This window comes from Dasypus novemcinctus, chromosome 4 (genome assembly GCF_030445035.2).
Source record: "Dasypus novemcinctus isolate mDasNov1 chromosome 4, mDasNov1.1.hap2, whole genome shotgun sequence".
Taxonomy (NCBI): domain Eukaryota; kingdom Metazoa; phylum Chordata; class Mammalia; order Cingulata; family Dasypodidae; genus Dasypus; species Dasypus novemcinctus.
Genome location: NC_080676.1, coordinates 2,428,779 through 2,446,709, shown reverse-complemented (window position 1 = coordinate 2,446,709; position 17,931 = coordinate 2,428,779). Strand labels below are relative to the sequence as shown.

Genomic DNA, 17,931 nt, shown 5'->3' with positions numbered 1-17,931 from the left:
GCCGCCGCCTGGATTCTCGACTCCAGCCCTTGGCAAACGTGGGCGCTGCCACCCGATCGCAAACGACTGAAAGACGGCATCGTGGTTTTGGGAGTCAACCGTTGGGGCGGGGTGCAAATCCTGGCGTGGCCTTTTACTTGCTGGGTGACTTTGGGCAAATTCCTTACTGATTAGCGAATCTCCGGTGGCTCATTTGTAAATGGAGATAACAAGTAGTAAGGTGTATGTAAGGTAACTGGTAAAGGGGAGGCGCTCCGTCCCGTTGGCTAATTATAACTGTTTCTCCAACCACAAACCCATGCTTTCAGCTCCTCGGCGACCACCGCTTGTCTTCCTGCTGCCTGGAGGCCTTGCTCCTCCCCTAGCCTGTTCTCTGGACGTGCCGCAGGCACCCTGCCGTTTACTTCTCCTCCTGCCCCTTCCCTTGCTTCCTTCGCGCACCTCCCCAAATGGCACCTGCAGGGGAGCCACCCCTGCAAAGCCAAGACCGAAAGCCTCTTATCTTGCCAGCACCCCCTGGACAGCTGCGCTTTCACTGGGATGTGTGCACGGCATATGCTAAGACACGGATTACTGGTTTGGGGCACCTCCGCAAATGCGGGTGACGCGTGGAGGGAAGAGGGGGCTTTGTCTTTTCCTCACGATCGTTTGATTTAGATCAGCCTTGGTTGGCTGCCTGTGCAGGTCACACGTTCTCTGGAGTCTCACGAAGCCTGAAACAGTGCTCAGCCTGTCCAGGCTCAGGAGCACACTCGGACCCCCCTAGGCCACGCAGAGGACCCTCCACCTGCTTTCACAAGGGAAGGCGGTAACTTGCTCTGAGTAACTGAGTAAGCCCGAGAGGTGCCACGACTGCTCAGGAGACCTCCAGATGCTCAAGCGGCCGAGGCTTTTGCATCCACTTGGAAGTCCTAGGCAGTCCCAGAGCAAGAAGCAAACACAGCAACCAGCTTTCCCCTTCAGTCCGAGGCGGGGCTGGGAAACCAAGTTTCACTCCCCAGGGAGAAAGAGTGAGCGAGGGCTGGGATTTGTCAGAAAGTGAGCTGAGCCGCACGCAGGCAAGAGGGGACTCACTGCCTGTTGTTAAAGAGGACTCCGTGAACCGGGGCCGCTTTACCTCCTCTCAGGAACCCGGCACGATTTGGGACTACGCCCAGGTGACAGCTGTCAGCCTCGGTCACAGGTTTCCAACTGCCATCGAGACATACCAACTCCAAGTCTTTTTTTTTTTGTAAGATTTATTTTCTTTATTTCTTTCTCCCCTCCCCTGTCTGTTCTCTGTGTCCATTTGCTGTGTGTTCTTCTGCATCCACTTAAATTATCCGGCAGCACCGAGAACCTGCATCTCTTTTTTGTTGTGTCATCTTGCTGCATCGGCTCTCCATGTGTGTGGCGCCACTCCTGAGCGGGCTGCGCTTTTTTTTCAAGTGGGGCAGCTCTCCTTGTGGGGCACACACGGTGCATGTGGGCTCCCCTACACAGGGGCGCCCCTGCGTGGCATGGCACTCCTTGCACGCGGCAGCACTGCGCGTGGACCAGCTCTCCACACACGGGTCAGGAGGCACTGGGTTTGAACCCTGGACCCTCCATATGGTAGACGGACACTCTATCAGTTGAGCTTCGTCTGCTTCCCATAGCAACTTGAAGTTTTTCTGCCTTGAACCCTTAGCCCAGGCCTCAGGGTTCTTTCCTAGGAGAAAAAGAAGGTGGGTCGGTGACAGCCACCATGCTTTGGTCAAGGTGAATTCACTGGGGGACATGACTGACTGCCAGCATCTGGGAGAGTCATGACAGACATGGAGAAATAAAACAATAATGCTTCTAGAAGAAAGTAGAAGAGGAAACTTCATAAACACAGAGTAGGCAAAGACTTCTTAAGAGGACTGATAAACCACTAGCCAGAAAGGAAAAGGTAGATATATTGAATGGTGTTGAAATAATTTTTGTTCATTAAAAGACACCAATAGAAAAATGAGGAGGCAGCCACAGAGTATACATATCTGGGGGAAAAAAACCTGTATCCTGAATATATAAAGAACTACTATAAATCCAGAAAAAAAAACTAGAAAAATGGGCATGAGACTTAAACATGAACTCCATATTAAAAGATGCCCAAATGGCCAATAAACATAAGAAAAGGGGTTCAATTCACTACTCATCAAGGAAATGAAGATTAGAACTATGCTAATGTCTCCAGAATGGTTAAAAAGAAAAAGACAGTGAATACCAAGTTTTGGTGTGCCTGTGGAGCCCTGGGATTCTCATGCACTGCGGGTAGGAGGGTAAACTGGTACAACCACTGGGTGAAATATTTGGCTATATTTACAAAATCAAAACATGTGGCCCATTCCCAGCCCAAGAGAAACAAGGACATGTTCACCCTAAGAAATGTACAAGAATGTGTGCAGCAGCGTTAGTTATAATAGTGAAAGATGGAAACAACCCCAAAGGCTGTCAGCTATCGAGAGACTAAATAAATCCCCATTGCTGAAATTCCTGATGATGAGAAGGAAAACAAAGTATTGCTCAAGCAATAACTTGAATGACTCCCACAGACATAATGCTAAATAAAGAAGGCTAGCACAAAGACTTTGCGTGATGATTTCATTTACATAGAATTCAAAAACAAAACAAAATGGCCTATGGTTTTGGAAGTCAGGCTCCTTCCTGGGCAGGTTAGTGAGCGGAAGGGGCTGGGGAGCGTCTGCGTGGATGTTATACTGCACTCGAAGTTTACAATCAATACTATGATATGCAGAGAAAAGACATATGTCAACCTGCATTTGCAGTCAACACAGATGTAGAATGATTAATCTCTCTCAATATTCTCTATGCAATATCACTTTTTCCTGTGTCAGTAAACATCTGACCTTTTCTTACTGAATGAGAAGCACAGTTTTCTTCAGCCTCCAAACACTTCTTAAATTTTGCATATCTTTATCCAATCCCTGAAAATGCAGTTTCCTAATACCAGGAACTTCAAACTCCAAAGAGTTTCTCTGGAAACTGGAGTCTCTACCAAAACTCTCCCGGGGGTCCCTTTAAACATATTTTAAGACAGTGGTTCCCAGTGCACTGGGTAGCTCTGGAGGGCTGGTTCACATCGATTTCCAGGCCTGGCTTTCAGAGTTTCTAACTCAGTAGGCCTAGACCAGGACCTGATAATCCGCATCTCTAACAAGTTCTCAAGTGGTGCCGATGCTGCTGGTCCAAGGACCATACATTGAGAACCACTGTTTCAATCCTCCCTCCCACATCAGAGGTCCAGGTTTAGTTCCCTCTGCCTGCTAAGGAAACAAGGAAGTCACAGCAAGTGCAAACAACAAGGAAGTAGGGATAAATAAATAAATAAAATATTTTTAAAAAAAGAACTAACAGATCTAAACAGAAAAGATGTATAGTATATCATGTTTTGCAATGTCTTTTTTTACATGGCAATCTTTTCATGCCATGAAATATAGAACTACTACATTCTCTTTAAAAGCTCCCAGACTCTTTTTTGAAGACTCTTAGCCATATAAACTAATTTGTCTTTACCATTTCCCCCTTTTATTCGAGGTCTTTTTCCAGTTGTATCACCAACTAGTGATTGGTAGTAATCCCTCAACACCAGGGAGGTTCATCCCTGGGAGTCATGTCCCATGTTGGGGGGAAGGTAATGCATTTACATTTGAGTCTGGCTTACAGAGTAGCCACATTTGAGCAACATGGAGGCTCTCAGGAGGTAACTCTTAGGCACCCTGCTCCAAAATCCATTCACCAAATGCAATGAATGTGCCACAATGAGAAAAGAGGTTGTTGATGTGGGAGGAGTGGCAGGGGGTTGTGGGGTATATGGGAACCTCTAATATTTTTTAATGAAACATTTTTTGTGATCTATGTATCTTCAAAAAATACAATTAAAAAATTAATTAATTTTAAAAAAAATTTTTAAAGCCCCCCAACACTCCAGTGTATGGAAGTATCCTATCCTCACCTAATCCAGGACCCTAACTTGTTTTGACTACTAAAATATTGCAATGACAAACCTTGCAGGGAAGCAGACATGGCTCAACTGATAGAGCGTCTGTCTACCATAGGGAGAGTCCAGGGTTCGATCCCCAGGGGCTCTTCACCCATGTGGTAAGCTGGTCCATGCACAGTGCTGCCATGCACAAGGAGTGCTGTGCCACGCAGGGGCTCCCTTGCATAGGGGTGCCCCACGTGCAAAGAATGTGCCCTCAAGGAGAGCCACCCCACGTTAAAAAAGCGCAGCCAGGTGAAGGACTTGGCCCAGTGGTTAGGGCACCCATCTACCACATGGGGGGGCCCCCAGTTCAAACCCCGGGCCTCCTTGACCCATGTGGAGCTGGTCCATGTGCAGTGCTGATGCACGCAAGGAGTGCCCTACCACGCAGGGGTGTCCCCACGTAGCAGACACGCACAAGGAGTGCACCCCATAAGGAGAGCCGCCCAGTGCGAAAGAAAGTGCAGCCTGCCCAAGAATGGTGCTGCACACACGGAGAGCTGACGCAACAATATGACCAACAACAAAAAAGAAACAGAGATTCCTGTGCCGCTGACAACAACAGAAGCAGACAAAGAAGACGCAGCAAATGGACATAGAGAACAGACAACTGGGTTGGGGGTGGGGGGGGAGAGAAATAAATAAATAAATAAATCTTTAAAAAAAAAAAAAGCACAGCCTGCCCAGGAATGGCACCACACACGGAGAGCTGATGCAGCAAGATGATGCAAATAAAGAGACACCATTTCCCATTGCCACTGACTAATGCAAGTGGACGCAGAAGAACACGCAGTGAATGGACACAGAGAGCAGACAACTGGGGGGGAGGGGGGAAGGGAGAGAAATAAATAAAATAAATCTTTAGAAAAACAAAAACAAAAACAAACAAACCTTGCAATCTTTGTACACTAGTGTCAGGAAATTTATGGTATGCTATTCTGGAAATGCAATTTCTCTATCAAAAGTGATATACATTTATGGGAAGTGGATTTGGCTCAATGGATAGCATGTCTGCCTACCACATGGGAGGTCCAGGGTTCAAATCCAGTGCCCCCTGACCCGTGTGATGAGCTGGCCCAGGCACAGTGCTGATGCGCAAGGAGTGCCGTGCCATGCAAGGGTGTTCCCCATGTAGGGGAACCCCATGCACAAGGAGTGCACCCCGTAAGGAGAGCCACCCCACACGAGAAAAATGCAGCCCTCCCAGAAGTGGCACCACACACATGGAGAGCTGATGCAGCAAGATGACACAACAAAGAGACACAGATTCTCAGTGCCACTGACAAGAAAGCAAATGGACACAGAAGAACACACAGTGAATGGACAGAGAGCAGAGAATGGGGGGCAAGGGGAGAGAAATAAATCTTTTTAAAAAGTAAAAATTTTAAAAATTAAAAAAAATAAAAGCCTGGTAAATATTTCCAAAGCTTCCTTTAACTGTGTCACACCAATTTACACTTGCACCAGCAGTATATAAGAGGGGTTCTGTCCCCCTATCTTCACCAATGCTTTATTATCAAACTTTTTGCTAATTTGATAAGCTCTTGGCCACATTTCAAGCTAATACTTCTTTGTCTTTCTGTCACCTGGGTTTGTGTATGGTTGGTTTCTGTCCTGTGGAAGTTTAAACAGTTTATTTAGTAAAATTGCTCAAGCTCTTGCTTTCTCATCTTAGGGTTCTGAGTTACTGCTGGAAAGATCTTTTCCATTCCTTCAAGTTTCCCATGCCTCGCTTTTCTCTGGGAGGTAGGAAGCGAGGCTGGGAGAGAGTGGAGTGGAGGTTGAACTGGGTGCAGGGGTCTTGAGTTTACTAATTATTCCCTGGACAACCATGAGCATGAAGAGAGTTATAATCAGCCGACTGCTGGATCCACCCCTTCCTGAGTCCCTGCTGGGTCCCAGACAGCTTGGAAAGTGAGCTGGATGTAAGTACCTAAATAGCTCATGAAAGCAAAACGTACGCTATCCAAACCATACAAGCGTCTTGCCCCACATGTGTGAGTCATTGGGCAATGTCTTTATGATTTTGTCAACCGAGCAAGCGTGATGGCGACCTCTGTATGTCTGTGAGTTGGGTTCAAGGTCAGCATGATAACCAGCTCCGTCGACTTTGACCAGATGGGAAGAATTTTCTTCCCTGAATCAAAGCTGTGCGGTCCTAAGTCACTGGCGAGTGATCGCGTTGACGGAGCTCCCCTGGTTGCCCAACTGGGGGGGATTTCACCTGAGACACTCTTATTTTCCCAGGGCAGGCAAGGCCAGCGATGGCACCGACCTCCGTGTTCCAGCACGGACCGTGGGATGCTCCACAAAGGCCACGTCTCCACCTGCACAGCCAGGGCCAGCCAGGAGGTCCAACGGGAGTGGGAGAGAGGGGAACGAGAGGGGTCACCGAGAGGCCCCCACTCGGCCACGCAGCACATCTGACACTGACCACGTCCACACCAGGCCATCCTAGGAACCGAGGGGGAGACGCAACAGAAAAAGAAAACTGCCGTCCAGTTCTATGACAGATAACCATTGCTGGGTTCCTTTTTTAAAAAAATATTGATCCTGTTCTCCAGAGGAAGTGCTTCCCACCAGCAGGGATGAAATTCAAGGCTGAGTTTCTGGTTGGATCAAAACTCACAGCATCAGAGATTCAGAGCAGCGTGGAAGATGTGGTGTTAATGGTATCCTATCGCTTTCCGAGGGCTGTCCAGCATAAATGAAAATGAACGTACACCACTGGACACTCGTTCACGCTTAATCCCATGAAAGATGTTTCTCTATATTCAAGGTACATGCTTTTTGAGAAATGTCAAGCACATTAAAAAATCAGTTTCACGGCGTTCAGTCGGTTGGAAATGGCTCTTTATTGCCGGGAGCGCCCCTCCAGCTGCTCTCGCTCGGCTTCAGGCCCTTTACCCCCAGCTAGATCAATCGCCGGTTCACATTTCCCAAGCCCCCTCCCCTAATTCTTTCCTTCGCATCTCCTTCTTCGGATCCTGGTCCTGAATGGGCGTGCTCGTCGCCTTGGCGCCTGCACCTCAGCAGCGCGGCACACTGGCCATTCCTCGTCGTCCTCGTCACCACTCGTAGCGGCCTCGGCCCTGCCTCCTTCTCTCCGCTCCAGCCCGGTGGTTCTGAAAGCTCGGCCCCGGGACCCGCAGTGTCAGCATCGCGGGGGCCTCGTTAGAAATGCAGGTTCCCAGGCCCGGCCATCCGTGTTTTTACAGGCTTTCTAGGGTATTCTGAAGCCTGCTCAATGTGCGAACCGCTCGCTGTGTTGGACAGCCCGCTCCCCCCTGCAGCGCAGGGGCTGTAACCTTTCTCGTTCCACGGACCCCTTTGCCAGGCAGGTGAAACCACGCACCCCTTCTCAGAGTGGAGCGGCAGAGAGTCTTATGACATTCAGCGTTGGCATGTCTTTAAATTAGATTTTAGGATTATTCAAAATTACACTTTACAACCTTCCCGTAATTTCAGTACCTGATAACCTAACCCGGTTCAACATCCGTTCAAATGGTCAATTTCAGCAAACAGTTAGAAATTCGGTTTTTCCCCCAGTGTCATAAAATCATCTCCACCATCCTTACCAGGCAGTTATCCACTGCACTCAGAACACGCTTCAGCAAAATAAAAATCATACTACGTCCACACCGTACTGTGTGTTACTTAATGAATATAGCACACCTGCACCAACATGTCCCACAAGAATAACGTTTTTTTGAATTTTCAGTGCAAGCTCATGCCCTGAAATCTTTCCCCTGGGGGTCCGCGGACCCCTGGCTGAGCACCCCTGCTTAGGGCAATGCATTCAAAGTGTTTCTCCACCTGCTGCAAGCCTGCCCTCCCCTCCACTCAGACACCCCAAGCCCGCGACGCGTGCTCCTGCTTCACAGAGAAAACACAGAAGTCGTCACTGGGCATCCTGCAGCATCCCCCGACCCCCCAAAATCTGGCTGCCTAAGCCCTGGGGGGCTCCAGGTGCAGAGAAGGCAGGCAGGTGTCTCCTCCCGCGGGCGCTCGGCATCCCATGCCTTCCCACCCCCAGCACACCGGCAACTCCTCACTGCTGTCCTCTTTTTCTCGTATAATGAACTGCAACCTCTCCCTGTTCACGGGACTTTTTCATCACCATTTAAACACCACCACCAAAACAAACCCTGCTGGGCTCCACATGGCCCTTCAGCAAGGGGGCTCTCCCCAGCTCACCCACACACCTGAACAGAATCAGCCCCACTGCCACCAGCCGCCCCCAGCGCCCTGCCCGAGCCCCGAGCCGCGCCAGCCCAGCTTCTGGCACTGCCTTGTAACTGAACCTGCTTCCACCAGGGCCGCCATCCAGAGGCCAGTTCTCAGCACTCGCTTCATTTGCTCTCTCAAGTTCATCCTCTCCCCATGCATTTGCAATGCCACCTTTGTTTTAGAGATGAAATTACAGCCTGTCCATGTATGTCTCAGAACTCTTCCATTCATCGGTTATTCCCGCATATAAACCAGCCTATACTGATTACTACAGTATTATGTCTAGTAAAACCAGAATCCTTTTGTCTAATTTTGTTTGTTTTTATTTATTTATTTATTTTATTTATTTATTTCTCTCCCCTTCCACACCCCCCCCAGTTGTCTGTTCTCTGTGTCTGTTTGCTGTGTCGTCTTCTTTGTCTGCTTCTGTTGTTGTCAGAGGCACGGGAATCTGCGTTTCTTTTTGTTGCGTCATCTTGTTGTGTCAGCTCTCCGTGTGTGTGGCACCATTCCTGATCAGGCTGCACTTTCTTTCGCGCTGGGCAGCTCTCCTTACGGGGCGCACTCCTTGCACGTGGGGCTCCCCTACACGGGGCACTCCTTGCATGAGCACTGCACATGGGCCAGCTCCATGTGGGTCAGGAGGCCCGGGGTTTGAACCGTGGACCTCCCATGTGGTAGACGGATTCCCTAACCACTGGGCCAAGTCTGCCACCTTGTTTGTTTTTAAATTCCTGGCTCTTGTTTGGTCTCCCGAGCACTATTACTCCTTTGAGAAATGACCCCGATCCCGTCCAGCTCCATGCAAGTGGTGAGGTGGGGACAGCTGTAACTTTACAAATGCCCTTCGCTGCGTGAGCGTTCTGAGCAGGGAGGCTTTCACCCAAGCTGGCTGTCGAGCCCCTCCTCTGGGAATTGGACTATCCGTTATGGTCTGTCTGTCTGCTCCTTTATGACAGAGGTGCTGCGTCAATGCTGGGACTGAGGGAAGCAGGCACTTCCCCCACCTAGACTGAGAAACCCAGGAGCCACTTTTCAGGGAAAGAGAAGACAAGACCAGTGTGCAGAAAGACAGAGCAGAAGAGAAGTAGCGTGTGTCCCTTTATACTAAAAATTCATCCCTTACTTACCTGAAATTCTGTTTTACCTGGACTTCCTGCATTTCACCTGGCACCCTGCCCTTAAAGCAGCTTGTCCCCACCCCGGGCACCACCTCACACTGTGGCTCGGTCCTCGGCAGCACCCGTCACAGCAGCCAGTGTCTCATCCTTATTATCCTGCTCTCCCCCGGAGACTCGGGGAGGATAGGACACGACCCCATGCCTGCCACGTGTCAGGTGCTCCGTAAACACTTCTGGAATGGATGGAGAAATCCACTCTTGAGACGGGCGATCTGAGGAGGAGCCCAGAAGTATTTAAATGCTACTCATCAGCCAGGTGCAAGGAGCTCATGTCTGGTGTCCGTTTTGATTCGAAACGGAGGCCCAGAATGATTCTCTGACTTGACCACAATCACACAGAAGAAAGAAGGACGTGAGTCTGCACCCATAATCCTGGCCTCTCCCCAGGGGCCCACCCCAGCTAAGTCCCCGCGGGAGACCTGGGCGCTAGGGGCCGCTCAGAATTAGCAACGAGCCCCTGCAGTTCCATTTGCTAACTCTGGCCTCCTCCACGCAGCGCCCAGGTGCTGGGACGATGAAGAGGTGAAGGGGCCCAGGGCGTGGTGTTAGGGCAGGGGGCAAGGCGAGGCCCACACTCGCCTGGAAGCCGCGCTGGGGCCGCAGCGTCTCGCCCGGCTGCTGGGAGCACTGGGGGAGCAGGACTGGGCATTCCCCGCTGCGCTGCGCAGAGCAGAGGCTGAGCCACGGCTGGCCCAGGGCCACGGCCTCCACCGAAGAACTCACCTGTGCGGACAACAGGCCGCCGGCTCTTCCTGCCGCGTTAGCAAGACGGCCTCGGAGTGCGCCCCGGATCTGCCGAGACACGCTGCCACGCTCCACCATATGTTCACCAGCTGTCACGAACGCACCACACTAATGAAGGATGTTGTTACTGGGGGACATGGGGTGGGGAGGGAGCGGGGCACATGGGAATCCCCTACATTTTTAATGTAGCATTTATGTAATCTAAGTATCTTTTAAAAATAAAAATTAAAAACGTCTTCTTAAAAACTGGAACATTGCAAACCAACTGCATAAATATAAATAAACAAAGCATATGCATGGATGGTGATAATGTTTTATTACAGAATGGTTTCTGAGATGTTCAGAGAAAGCAATAAAATTATAATTTAATTCAAAAAAAAAAAACAAAGCAAGTGCCTAGTGGAATGTTCCAGCTGGAAGAAAGTAAGGGGGAATCGGCTGACGTTGGGACACGAGGTCTGCGAGCTCACAGAAGCCCACCCCTGCTGGCAGTGGTGTGGAAGGCGGGCACCGATTTTAACCCTCAGAGAGAGGACAGAACAGAGGTGCTGGCTGGAGGAACCAGTGCCGCCTGCTTTCCGACCGCGGCTGCCCTTGCTCCAAGCTGGTCATCGTGGCTTCAAGTCCAGGAAGGGGCCTCGAGGAGCACCGCCCAGCCCTCCTGGGCAGGAGGGCACCGCCACGAGGAAATCGGGCACCGGCCCTGCCCTCTGGGAACCTGCGCCCAGTGGGCAAGTCATAACTCAAGTAACAAATACGGTTCCACGAGGCTGCCGATCATGGAAACTGGAGCTGCGCTGGGAGTTGGGGAAAAGCCTTAGGCTGAGAGAAAAAGACTGAGTAGGAATTACCTATGTGCAGAGTAGAGGGAGAGCATCGGGGAAAGGGAGCACGGCAGCGAGCTGAAAGGATAGAGCAAGGCGGAGAGCGGAGGCCAGACCCCCTGTGGCCCTGTGCCCTTTTACGACATTGTGTAGGCTTTGTTTGTTCTTTTTTTTTTTATTCCCCCCTGCCCAATTGTCTGCTCTCTGTGTCCATTTGCTGTGTGTTCTTCTTTGTGTCTATTTGTATTCTTGTCGGCAGCACCGGGAATCTGTGTTTCTTTTTGGTGTGTCATCTTGTTGCATCAGCTCTCCGTGTGTGCGGCACTATTCCTGGGCAGGCTGCGCTTTTTTTGCACTGGGCGGCTCTCCTTACGGGGTGCACTCCTTGCGTGTGGGCTCCCCTATGTGGGGACACCCCTGCGTGGCATGGCACTCCTTGTGCACATCAGCACTGCGCATGGGCCAGCTCACCACAAGGGTCAGGAGGCTCTGGATTTAAACCTTGAACCTCCCATGTGGTAGGCGGATGCCCTAACCACCGGGCCAAGTCCGCTTCCCGGCTTTGTTCTTGATCTTCAGAGGAACGCAGAGCCTTTGGGGAGTTTTCCTGCGGGGCCAGGCAGTCGTGGGCAGGATACCGTCAGCCCTGCCCTTTGCGAAGCCCAGGCTGGCAGGGGTGGGAGCCTCGCCGGCAGGTCTGGGGTCTGGGCAGCAGCTGCTGCCCTTCTGCAGAGATGGGGCAGCTTCTCGAGTAGTGCAGGGGGAAGGCAGGGACGCGGAAGCCGGTGAAATGGACCTGCCTGGTGCTGTCAAGGAGACAGTGAGGTTTCCAACTGGGCGACCAGGAGGCCTGTGGGGACCGCCCCCCAGGAAGGTAGTTCTGGAGTGGCACAAGGTCGGCAGGGGTGACGAAGCGTTCGGCTTTAGACAGCCTGAGCGTAACGCGCGTTTACGATATCTGACTAGATGCGTTAAGTAGGCAGTTCCATATGTACACGTCTGGAGGTCAAGGAGAGATCTGTGCTAAGGATAAAACCTATTTATCAACAGACAGATATTAGTAGTAATGATGGCAGCAAACGTTTATCTAGTGCTTGCTTCGTGTCTTGGATTATATATGTCCTAACTGCTTAGATGGTTATTGAGGCTGCAGGGAAGGATGAGAGTACTTGGGGACTGAGTTTTAGAGGCAAAAAGAGTTGCTTTAAGCAACTCAAACATGTATGAGCTGGTTGGAAAAGGGGACCCTTGTAAGGGTAGCAGAAAACCCAGGCTGGTACATTTTCCCCGAAGTCAAGGGAATAGAGTATTTTAAGGTGATTTGAAGAAATGCTGCTGGGAGGAAGAGGGCTGAAGCACGTCCTCCCAGTGAGTAACCTGGAGGCCACCGGTAGCCTTGCCCAAATTCTTGCTGCAGGAGGAAACGGAGAAGCCGGGTGGTGGGGAACTGAGGAGCGAGCGGGAGGACGGTTCCGACAACTGTTAGGAAATGTGGCAATAACAAGGAGGAGGAAGCAAAGGCAGGCGCTGGAGGAGAAGGTTGGGAGAGGAGGAATTTTAAAGATGGAAGAGTTCGGGTGTGCTTCCACGATGAAAGAAATTGCTGGCTACACCAGAGGGAGAAGCGGTGAGTGGGGTGCTGGGGAGGCGGGGGGCGAGCGGGCCGCAGGGCTCCTGCAGTCTGGCGTGTCAGACGGGTGGTAAAAGCAGAGGAGCAGGGATCTTGCAGGGACTGGCAAGGACGCTGCTGAAATGACTCATCTTGGAGTCTAAGCGAGATGGAATGCAAGCGAAAGCTAGAGCGCTTAAGGACTTATTGGGGTAAGGTTTTCAATCAATAAAGTGGCCAATTCGACTTGTCTGTGACAACAACACCCCCCCCCCCGTTGCCTGGCAACCCCAGGCTTGTTCCCTGCTCCAGCTGTAAGACAGAAGAACCAGGCGCGTTCTCTCTGCCCTCTGGGCCAACCAGGCCCCTCCGAAGCAAGGGGGTGGGAGAGAGGAGGAGCAGCGGCAGCCCGCGGAGAGGCCAGGCGCCCCCAAAGCCTGTCGCGCCCTCACCCCACGCATTTAGCCGCACACCCCGCCAGACACTGAGGTCAAGGTCCCCTCCACACCGGCCCAGGCCCGCCTGTCCCGGAACACACTGACCAAGCCCGCAGGACTCCGTTTGGTGGTTTATTAAGCCCCTGGAGACGCTCCAGCCTGCGGAAGGGCCGACTGTGGTGCGGCAGGCCCTCGTGCCTCCAAGAGGGCCGGGAGAGCCAGGCCCCGCCTTCCGCACCACTGCCACAACGGTGTCCTTGCAGCAGAGACGCCGGGACGCGATTTTACAAACCTCCTCGGCCCCCTGAACCTGTATTGCAGGACTGCGGCCTCCAGCCGCACCGAGCCCCCGCCCCTCTCGCCCCTCTCCCGTGCCGTGGCGGGGAGCCCTCTTATGCCCTGTCTTCATTAGGCCCTGGGCCTCACACTCACCTGCTGACCGCCGTGTGCGTCTACTCACACACACACACGTCATACTTTTTTCCTGGAATCCTGCCATACATTTTCTGCAAGTTGCTGTACTATTCCTCAATAATATATCGTGGACAACTCTCTAAGTCAGTAGAAATAGCCATGTTCATTCTGTTCATGGTTGAAACTAAGTGCTATTGTGCCGTATGGATATGCCACATTTGCTCCCATAATTCCCCTATTGGTGGGCAGTTGCCTTGTGACCACCTTTTCCCTATTATAAACCACTTACATGTATAAATCATTGTAAACCTAAGTACAGGCTTGTTTCAATATTTCTGTTGAAGAAGCTCCTAACAAAGGACTTTAACAACTTCCTTTGCATTCACTTCCAAATTAATGCCAGATATCATTGGTGGGATTGGACACTCTTGTCTTGTTCCTGATTATTAGGGAAGTACTGTTATTATTTCACGTATTTCTAACCCAGGAGTATCTAACCAAAATGTGCCGGCTGAGTAAGGCCTTAACTGCAAAGCTGAGCTGATAATAGGATTAGAACCATAAACCTTTAGGATCAGAAGATAATATGGTTCACCCCACTCCCAATCCCCTCTGTTGTTCAGATCAAGTCTCTGTACCTTCAAATCTAGGTCGGTTGGAAGACAATCTGGCAGGCAGAAGACATGTCTTGCCACTTAATTTTTTTTTTTTTAGGTACCAGGGCCCGAGACCTCGTATGTGGGAAGCCAACTCAACCACTGAGCTACCTCGGCTTCCCGACTTTGTTTTTTCCTTTGTTTGCTTGCTGTTTGTTTTGTTTTTAGGAGGAAGTGGGGATCGAACCTGGGACCTTGTTCGTGGGAAGCAAGTGCTCAACCACTTGAGCCACATCTGCTCCCCCAGTTACATCTTAAATGTCCTCAGACAAGGCACTTAGAGTCTAGGAGTCTAAATTCCTTCTGAGTGAAACGAGGACGGCGACACTCACAAGAAGAGTGAGCTGCTGGGGGAGCAGATGTGCTAAGAGCTGAGAAGGTACTGTCGGTTAGAAACGGGGAAGGGTGGCAGGTGCAGGTTTCCAGCAGTGCTGCTGAGGGCGGAGGCGGGCCAGAGCCCCTCACGCAGTGGGGCGGGCCCTCCTGCGGCCGCAGGGGCTCCTGCCTACCGGCTGTGCCCAGTACGCAGCTGATGGCGCAGTGCACTCTGGAGGCGCAGTTCGGCCCACGTGGCATCACCTACGGCCACCCACCTTCGGCGCGTGTGTCTGTGCTTGGCCACGCTGGCAGACAGAGCCTTCTGCGCCACACGGAGCCCCGCCAGCGCCTGCGTGTCTGTAAGTGCCCTTGAGGACCTGCGTTTGCAAACCACTGCACGTCCTGGAAATTCCAGCCACTCTTGAAGTGGTTAGAGTTGTTGCTGACAGCGAATGACCAGAAGAGAATACACGCTGATGGGCTGCCGGGCTCAGGGTTGGGATGCAGGCACAGTTCAGAGGAGCCGGGTCAGGCAGGGAGGCAGAGGCAGGCGCGACAGCAGGCCCCGCTCTTGGTGCTGTCCGCGGAGGAAGGGCAGCTGGGGCAGGGTGGGCAGGGGCGGCCTTGCAGGGGGTGTGCCGGTGCAGCGCCCCGTGGCCCAGGCCTGTTCCGGAACACAGAGCACAGACACTGCTTGTCCCGCAGGGCTGCACGCGCGGCCCAGGTCCACCAGGCTTCCTGCCACTGAGGAGCTCCGCCCTCCAGGGAGTGCCCAGGCCAGGCAGGACCCCCCCCCCCCCCCAGTGGATCTCAACCCTCGAGGTGCAGCAGCGTCACCTGCAGGTCTGGCTGGACACGCTCCCTGGGCCCTCTCTGAAGGCCCCGACTCAGTCCAAGAGTTCCCAGGATTTGCTGATGCAAATTGTCGGTCCCGCAACCACTCTTTGAGAACCACTGCTTTATCTAATGCCCGAGACCGGGACAGGGACAGACCCTCTGCCTACCAGGAACACAAGACGGGAGAACTTGTCACGGGGTGGTGGTCTCCTGTTCCAAAGCTGGCTAAGAGCCGAGGCGCTGGTTTTTATTTTCCTACTCATGTTCATAGCAGCGTCTCGGAATCTCCTCCTCTCCTGAGGCTTCTTCCACGTCGTGTCGTAACAGCAAGGCACGGGCTCCTGCCCGGGGCCGACCTTCCTGGGCGCAGGGCAGGCAGCAGGCAGCAAGGAGCAGGGGGTGTGCCAGGAAGGGCACGGGGTCCAGTCACTCTCCCTGTTCTCACTGCAGGTGCTGCCACTTCCTGGTGTGTGGCCCTGGGCAAGTCACACTGTCTGAGCCTCCGTTCCCCGTCTGCATAGCATGGGGCAGTAATACCCACATACTGGAGGATTGCTGAGGAGTCAACGGGAAGGGTGCGAGCAGGAGTCCTGTGTCACCTGTAAAGTACCCTACAAACATTATTATGATAGCTGCATGACAGATGTGCGTCTTCCCGTGCGCCTGTGGCTGCCCCCACTGCCCCCTGCTTTCGGGTTTGTTCTTACAGCTCTCCTCACCCTCTCCTCAACAATGGACCTTTACCTCTGAGCCCCAGGTTACTGATTCTGACTCACCTTCCAGGGGCATATTCACACACTTAGACCCCGGCACCTTGCTGCCATCTTCAAGCAATAAAAAGAGAAACACAGTCAAGGTCCCGGCACTAAACTCACACCTCGTGATCCGAAGTCGTGATCCTCTCTATCTCAGCAGTCAGGAACGGGGAGCAGGCTAACGAGCGGGCGTCGCGGGCTAGCGGGGAGCAGGCTAACGAGCGCGCGTCGCCGGCTAGCAACAGGGTCTGCAGGCCCGCTTCACCCCTTCCCCGCTCTTTGCCTTTGAACCTCAGGCTCCATCCCTGCGTCCCCCCAACACTCAGGCAGCTTCAGAGAACGGGAGTGAGATGCCCTCTGAGGAGAGGCGGAACCCCGGAAACCCTTGGCAACGACCCCTGTGCATCCGCTGTTTACTCCAGATCATCCCGGCAGAGCCCGGTTCCTGCCGAGCGGGGGAGGAAGAGCCGGGCAGAGGGGACTCTGTCCTTGTGCCCCCACTTCATCCCACCAGGATCCAGCTGCGTACCTGACCGAGCCGTTTCCTCCCCCACGCTAAGTGTGTGGCTTCTCACGCACTGCTTGGCATGGGAAGAATTTCACAAGTGATACTTATCGGCAAAATCACCTTTTCCCTGATTTCAGTTTTCCATGTGGAGGGACCTCCACTTAAGAACATTTCTGACATGTCGCCTCACTCCTCCATCTCCCAGTGGACGGGGAGTGAGTTAAACTGCTACTAAATTTGGCAAAGTCTCTGGGCACCTGTGGCTCAGTCACTTCTTCATGTTTCACAGGGACTGGGAGGTGGGGTTGAGATCTTCTCACCTGTGACAAAATGTTTCCTCCATCCTCAGGCACGGAGTGAACCAAGAGACTCGTTCTTGTGAATCCGTGGGCAACTGTAATTGAAGAGCGATTTGGCGAGCCCTGCAGCCGTCCCCACACCGTGCCCTCCACTGCCACTGCTTAGGTAAGGAAAGTGTGATTTTGCTCTCTCTCTGCCGCGCTCCAGCATCTGCACGTTAGTTAGTCCTGTCTCAGGGGAACGGGGGTGTTTACTAGCCCCCTATACTACCGCAATCGCAGGTCTACCCTGAGCTAAATCACTTCCTTTTCTTTCTATGTCTGTGGCCCAGAGGGCATCCAACGCAGAGAGGCGCCCACTCCCCTTACGGGGGACGGGCACCAGGCCACACCTGCCCGCGTGTAGATGACGCCTCCGACCAAGCTCACGGCAATGGCCTCTCCTTTCCAGAGTTAAGGAATACTTCACCAGCATGAGAGCGAGGCCACCTCCTGTCCCACCGACCCTCCGAGGAGCCACTGCCTCGGCGTCAGGTCACATGTACTCAAGATCGACCAAATCACGGCTCACCCAAAGTTTCTGCCACATAAACACGGGATTTAGAAAACTGGACCTGCTTTTGGCCTCGTTGATCAGGAGCAAGCACCCGACCCAGGGCATGCTCCCTGGACACCACATGCCTGCTGGGCCCACGCCCTCGCCACGCCCTCTTGTGACCACGGCCACGCCCTCAGATCCACGTGGCCAGGGTCAGGGCTGGACTGAACTGTGTCGTGGAACGTGTTTTCCTCTGCCTGACGGAGTTCACATCTGTTCCCGTAACTCCACTGCACTGTACTCAGAGCCCTGGCACAGCAAAGCCTTTCAAGAAATAATTAGTTTCTCCAATTAAATAATTCATTAACAATTAACCTCTTATTTAGGTCAATTAATTTCCCTATCAAGAGAGGAAAAAAAATGTATGGGTGCTTACAGATAAGGTAATCGAGTTAAAATAAACATACTTTCTTTGCTCCTGACTTGGTAACTACCCTTCCAGTAATCTACTGAAGCAGTAACTATAGTAGAAAAAACTTGCCAAGCCCTTACTGTGCAGCAGGCCCTTTTCTAAA

General features: G+C 52.3%; 1 protein-coding gene and 1 long non-coding RNA gene across 4 annotated transcripts; one reads left to right on the top strand and one right to left on the bottom strand.

The window, feature by feature from the left end:
• Positions 1-14,129: 14,129 nt before the first annotated feature.
• On the bottom strand, positions 14,130-16,972 carry LOC139438856 (uncharacterized). 2 transcript variants are annotated; one of them, XR_011648559.1, is made up of 2 exons: positions 16,840-16,972; positions 14,130-15,855 (listed from the first exon to the last, which is right to left on the bottom strand). It is a non-coding gene; the product is annotated as an uncharacterized lncRNA (long non-coding RNA). The 2 variants fall into 2 exon arrangements; XR_011648558.1 differs by having other exon boundaries at positions 14,130-16,080; positions 16,840-16,916.
• On the top strand, positions 14,823-17,730 carry LOC131278160 (uncharacterized). 2 transcript variants are annotated; one of them, XM_058294977.2, is made up of 3 exons: positions 14,823-16,734; positions 16,869-16,984; positions 17,270-17,730. In XM_058294977.2, exon 1 carries the CDS (start codon positions 14,872-14,874, stop codon positions 15,775-15,777), a length of 906 nt encoding a protein of 301 aa, XP_058150960.1. In that variant the 5' UTR covers positions 14,823-14,871; the 3' UTR covers positions 15,778-16,734; positions 16,869-16,984; positions 17,270-17,730. The 2 variants fall into 2 exon arrangements, with proteins under 2 accessions (XP_058150960.1, XP_058150958.1); XM_058294975.2 differs by having other exon boundaries at positions 17,151-17,730.
• The last annotated feature ends 201 nt before the right edge of the window (positions 17,731-17,931 follow it).

What these genes read in the sequence shown, in the direction of transcription:
- LOC131278160 (XM_058294977.2), top strand. Translation starts at nt 14,872, where the DNA reads ATGACCAGAAGAGAATACACGCTGATGGGCTGCCGGGCTCAGGGTTGG.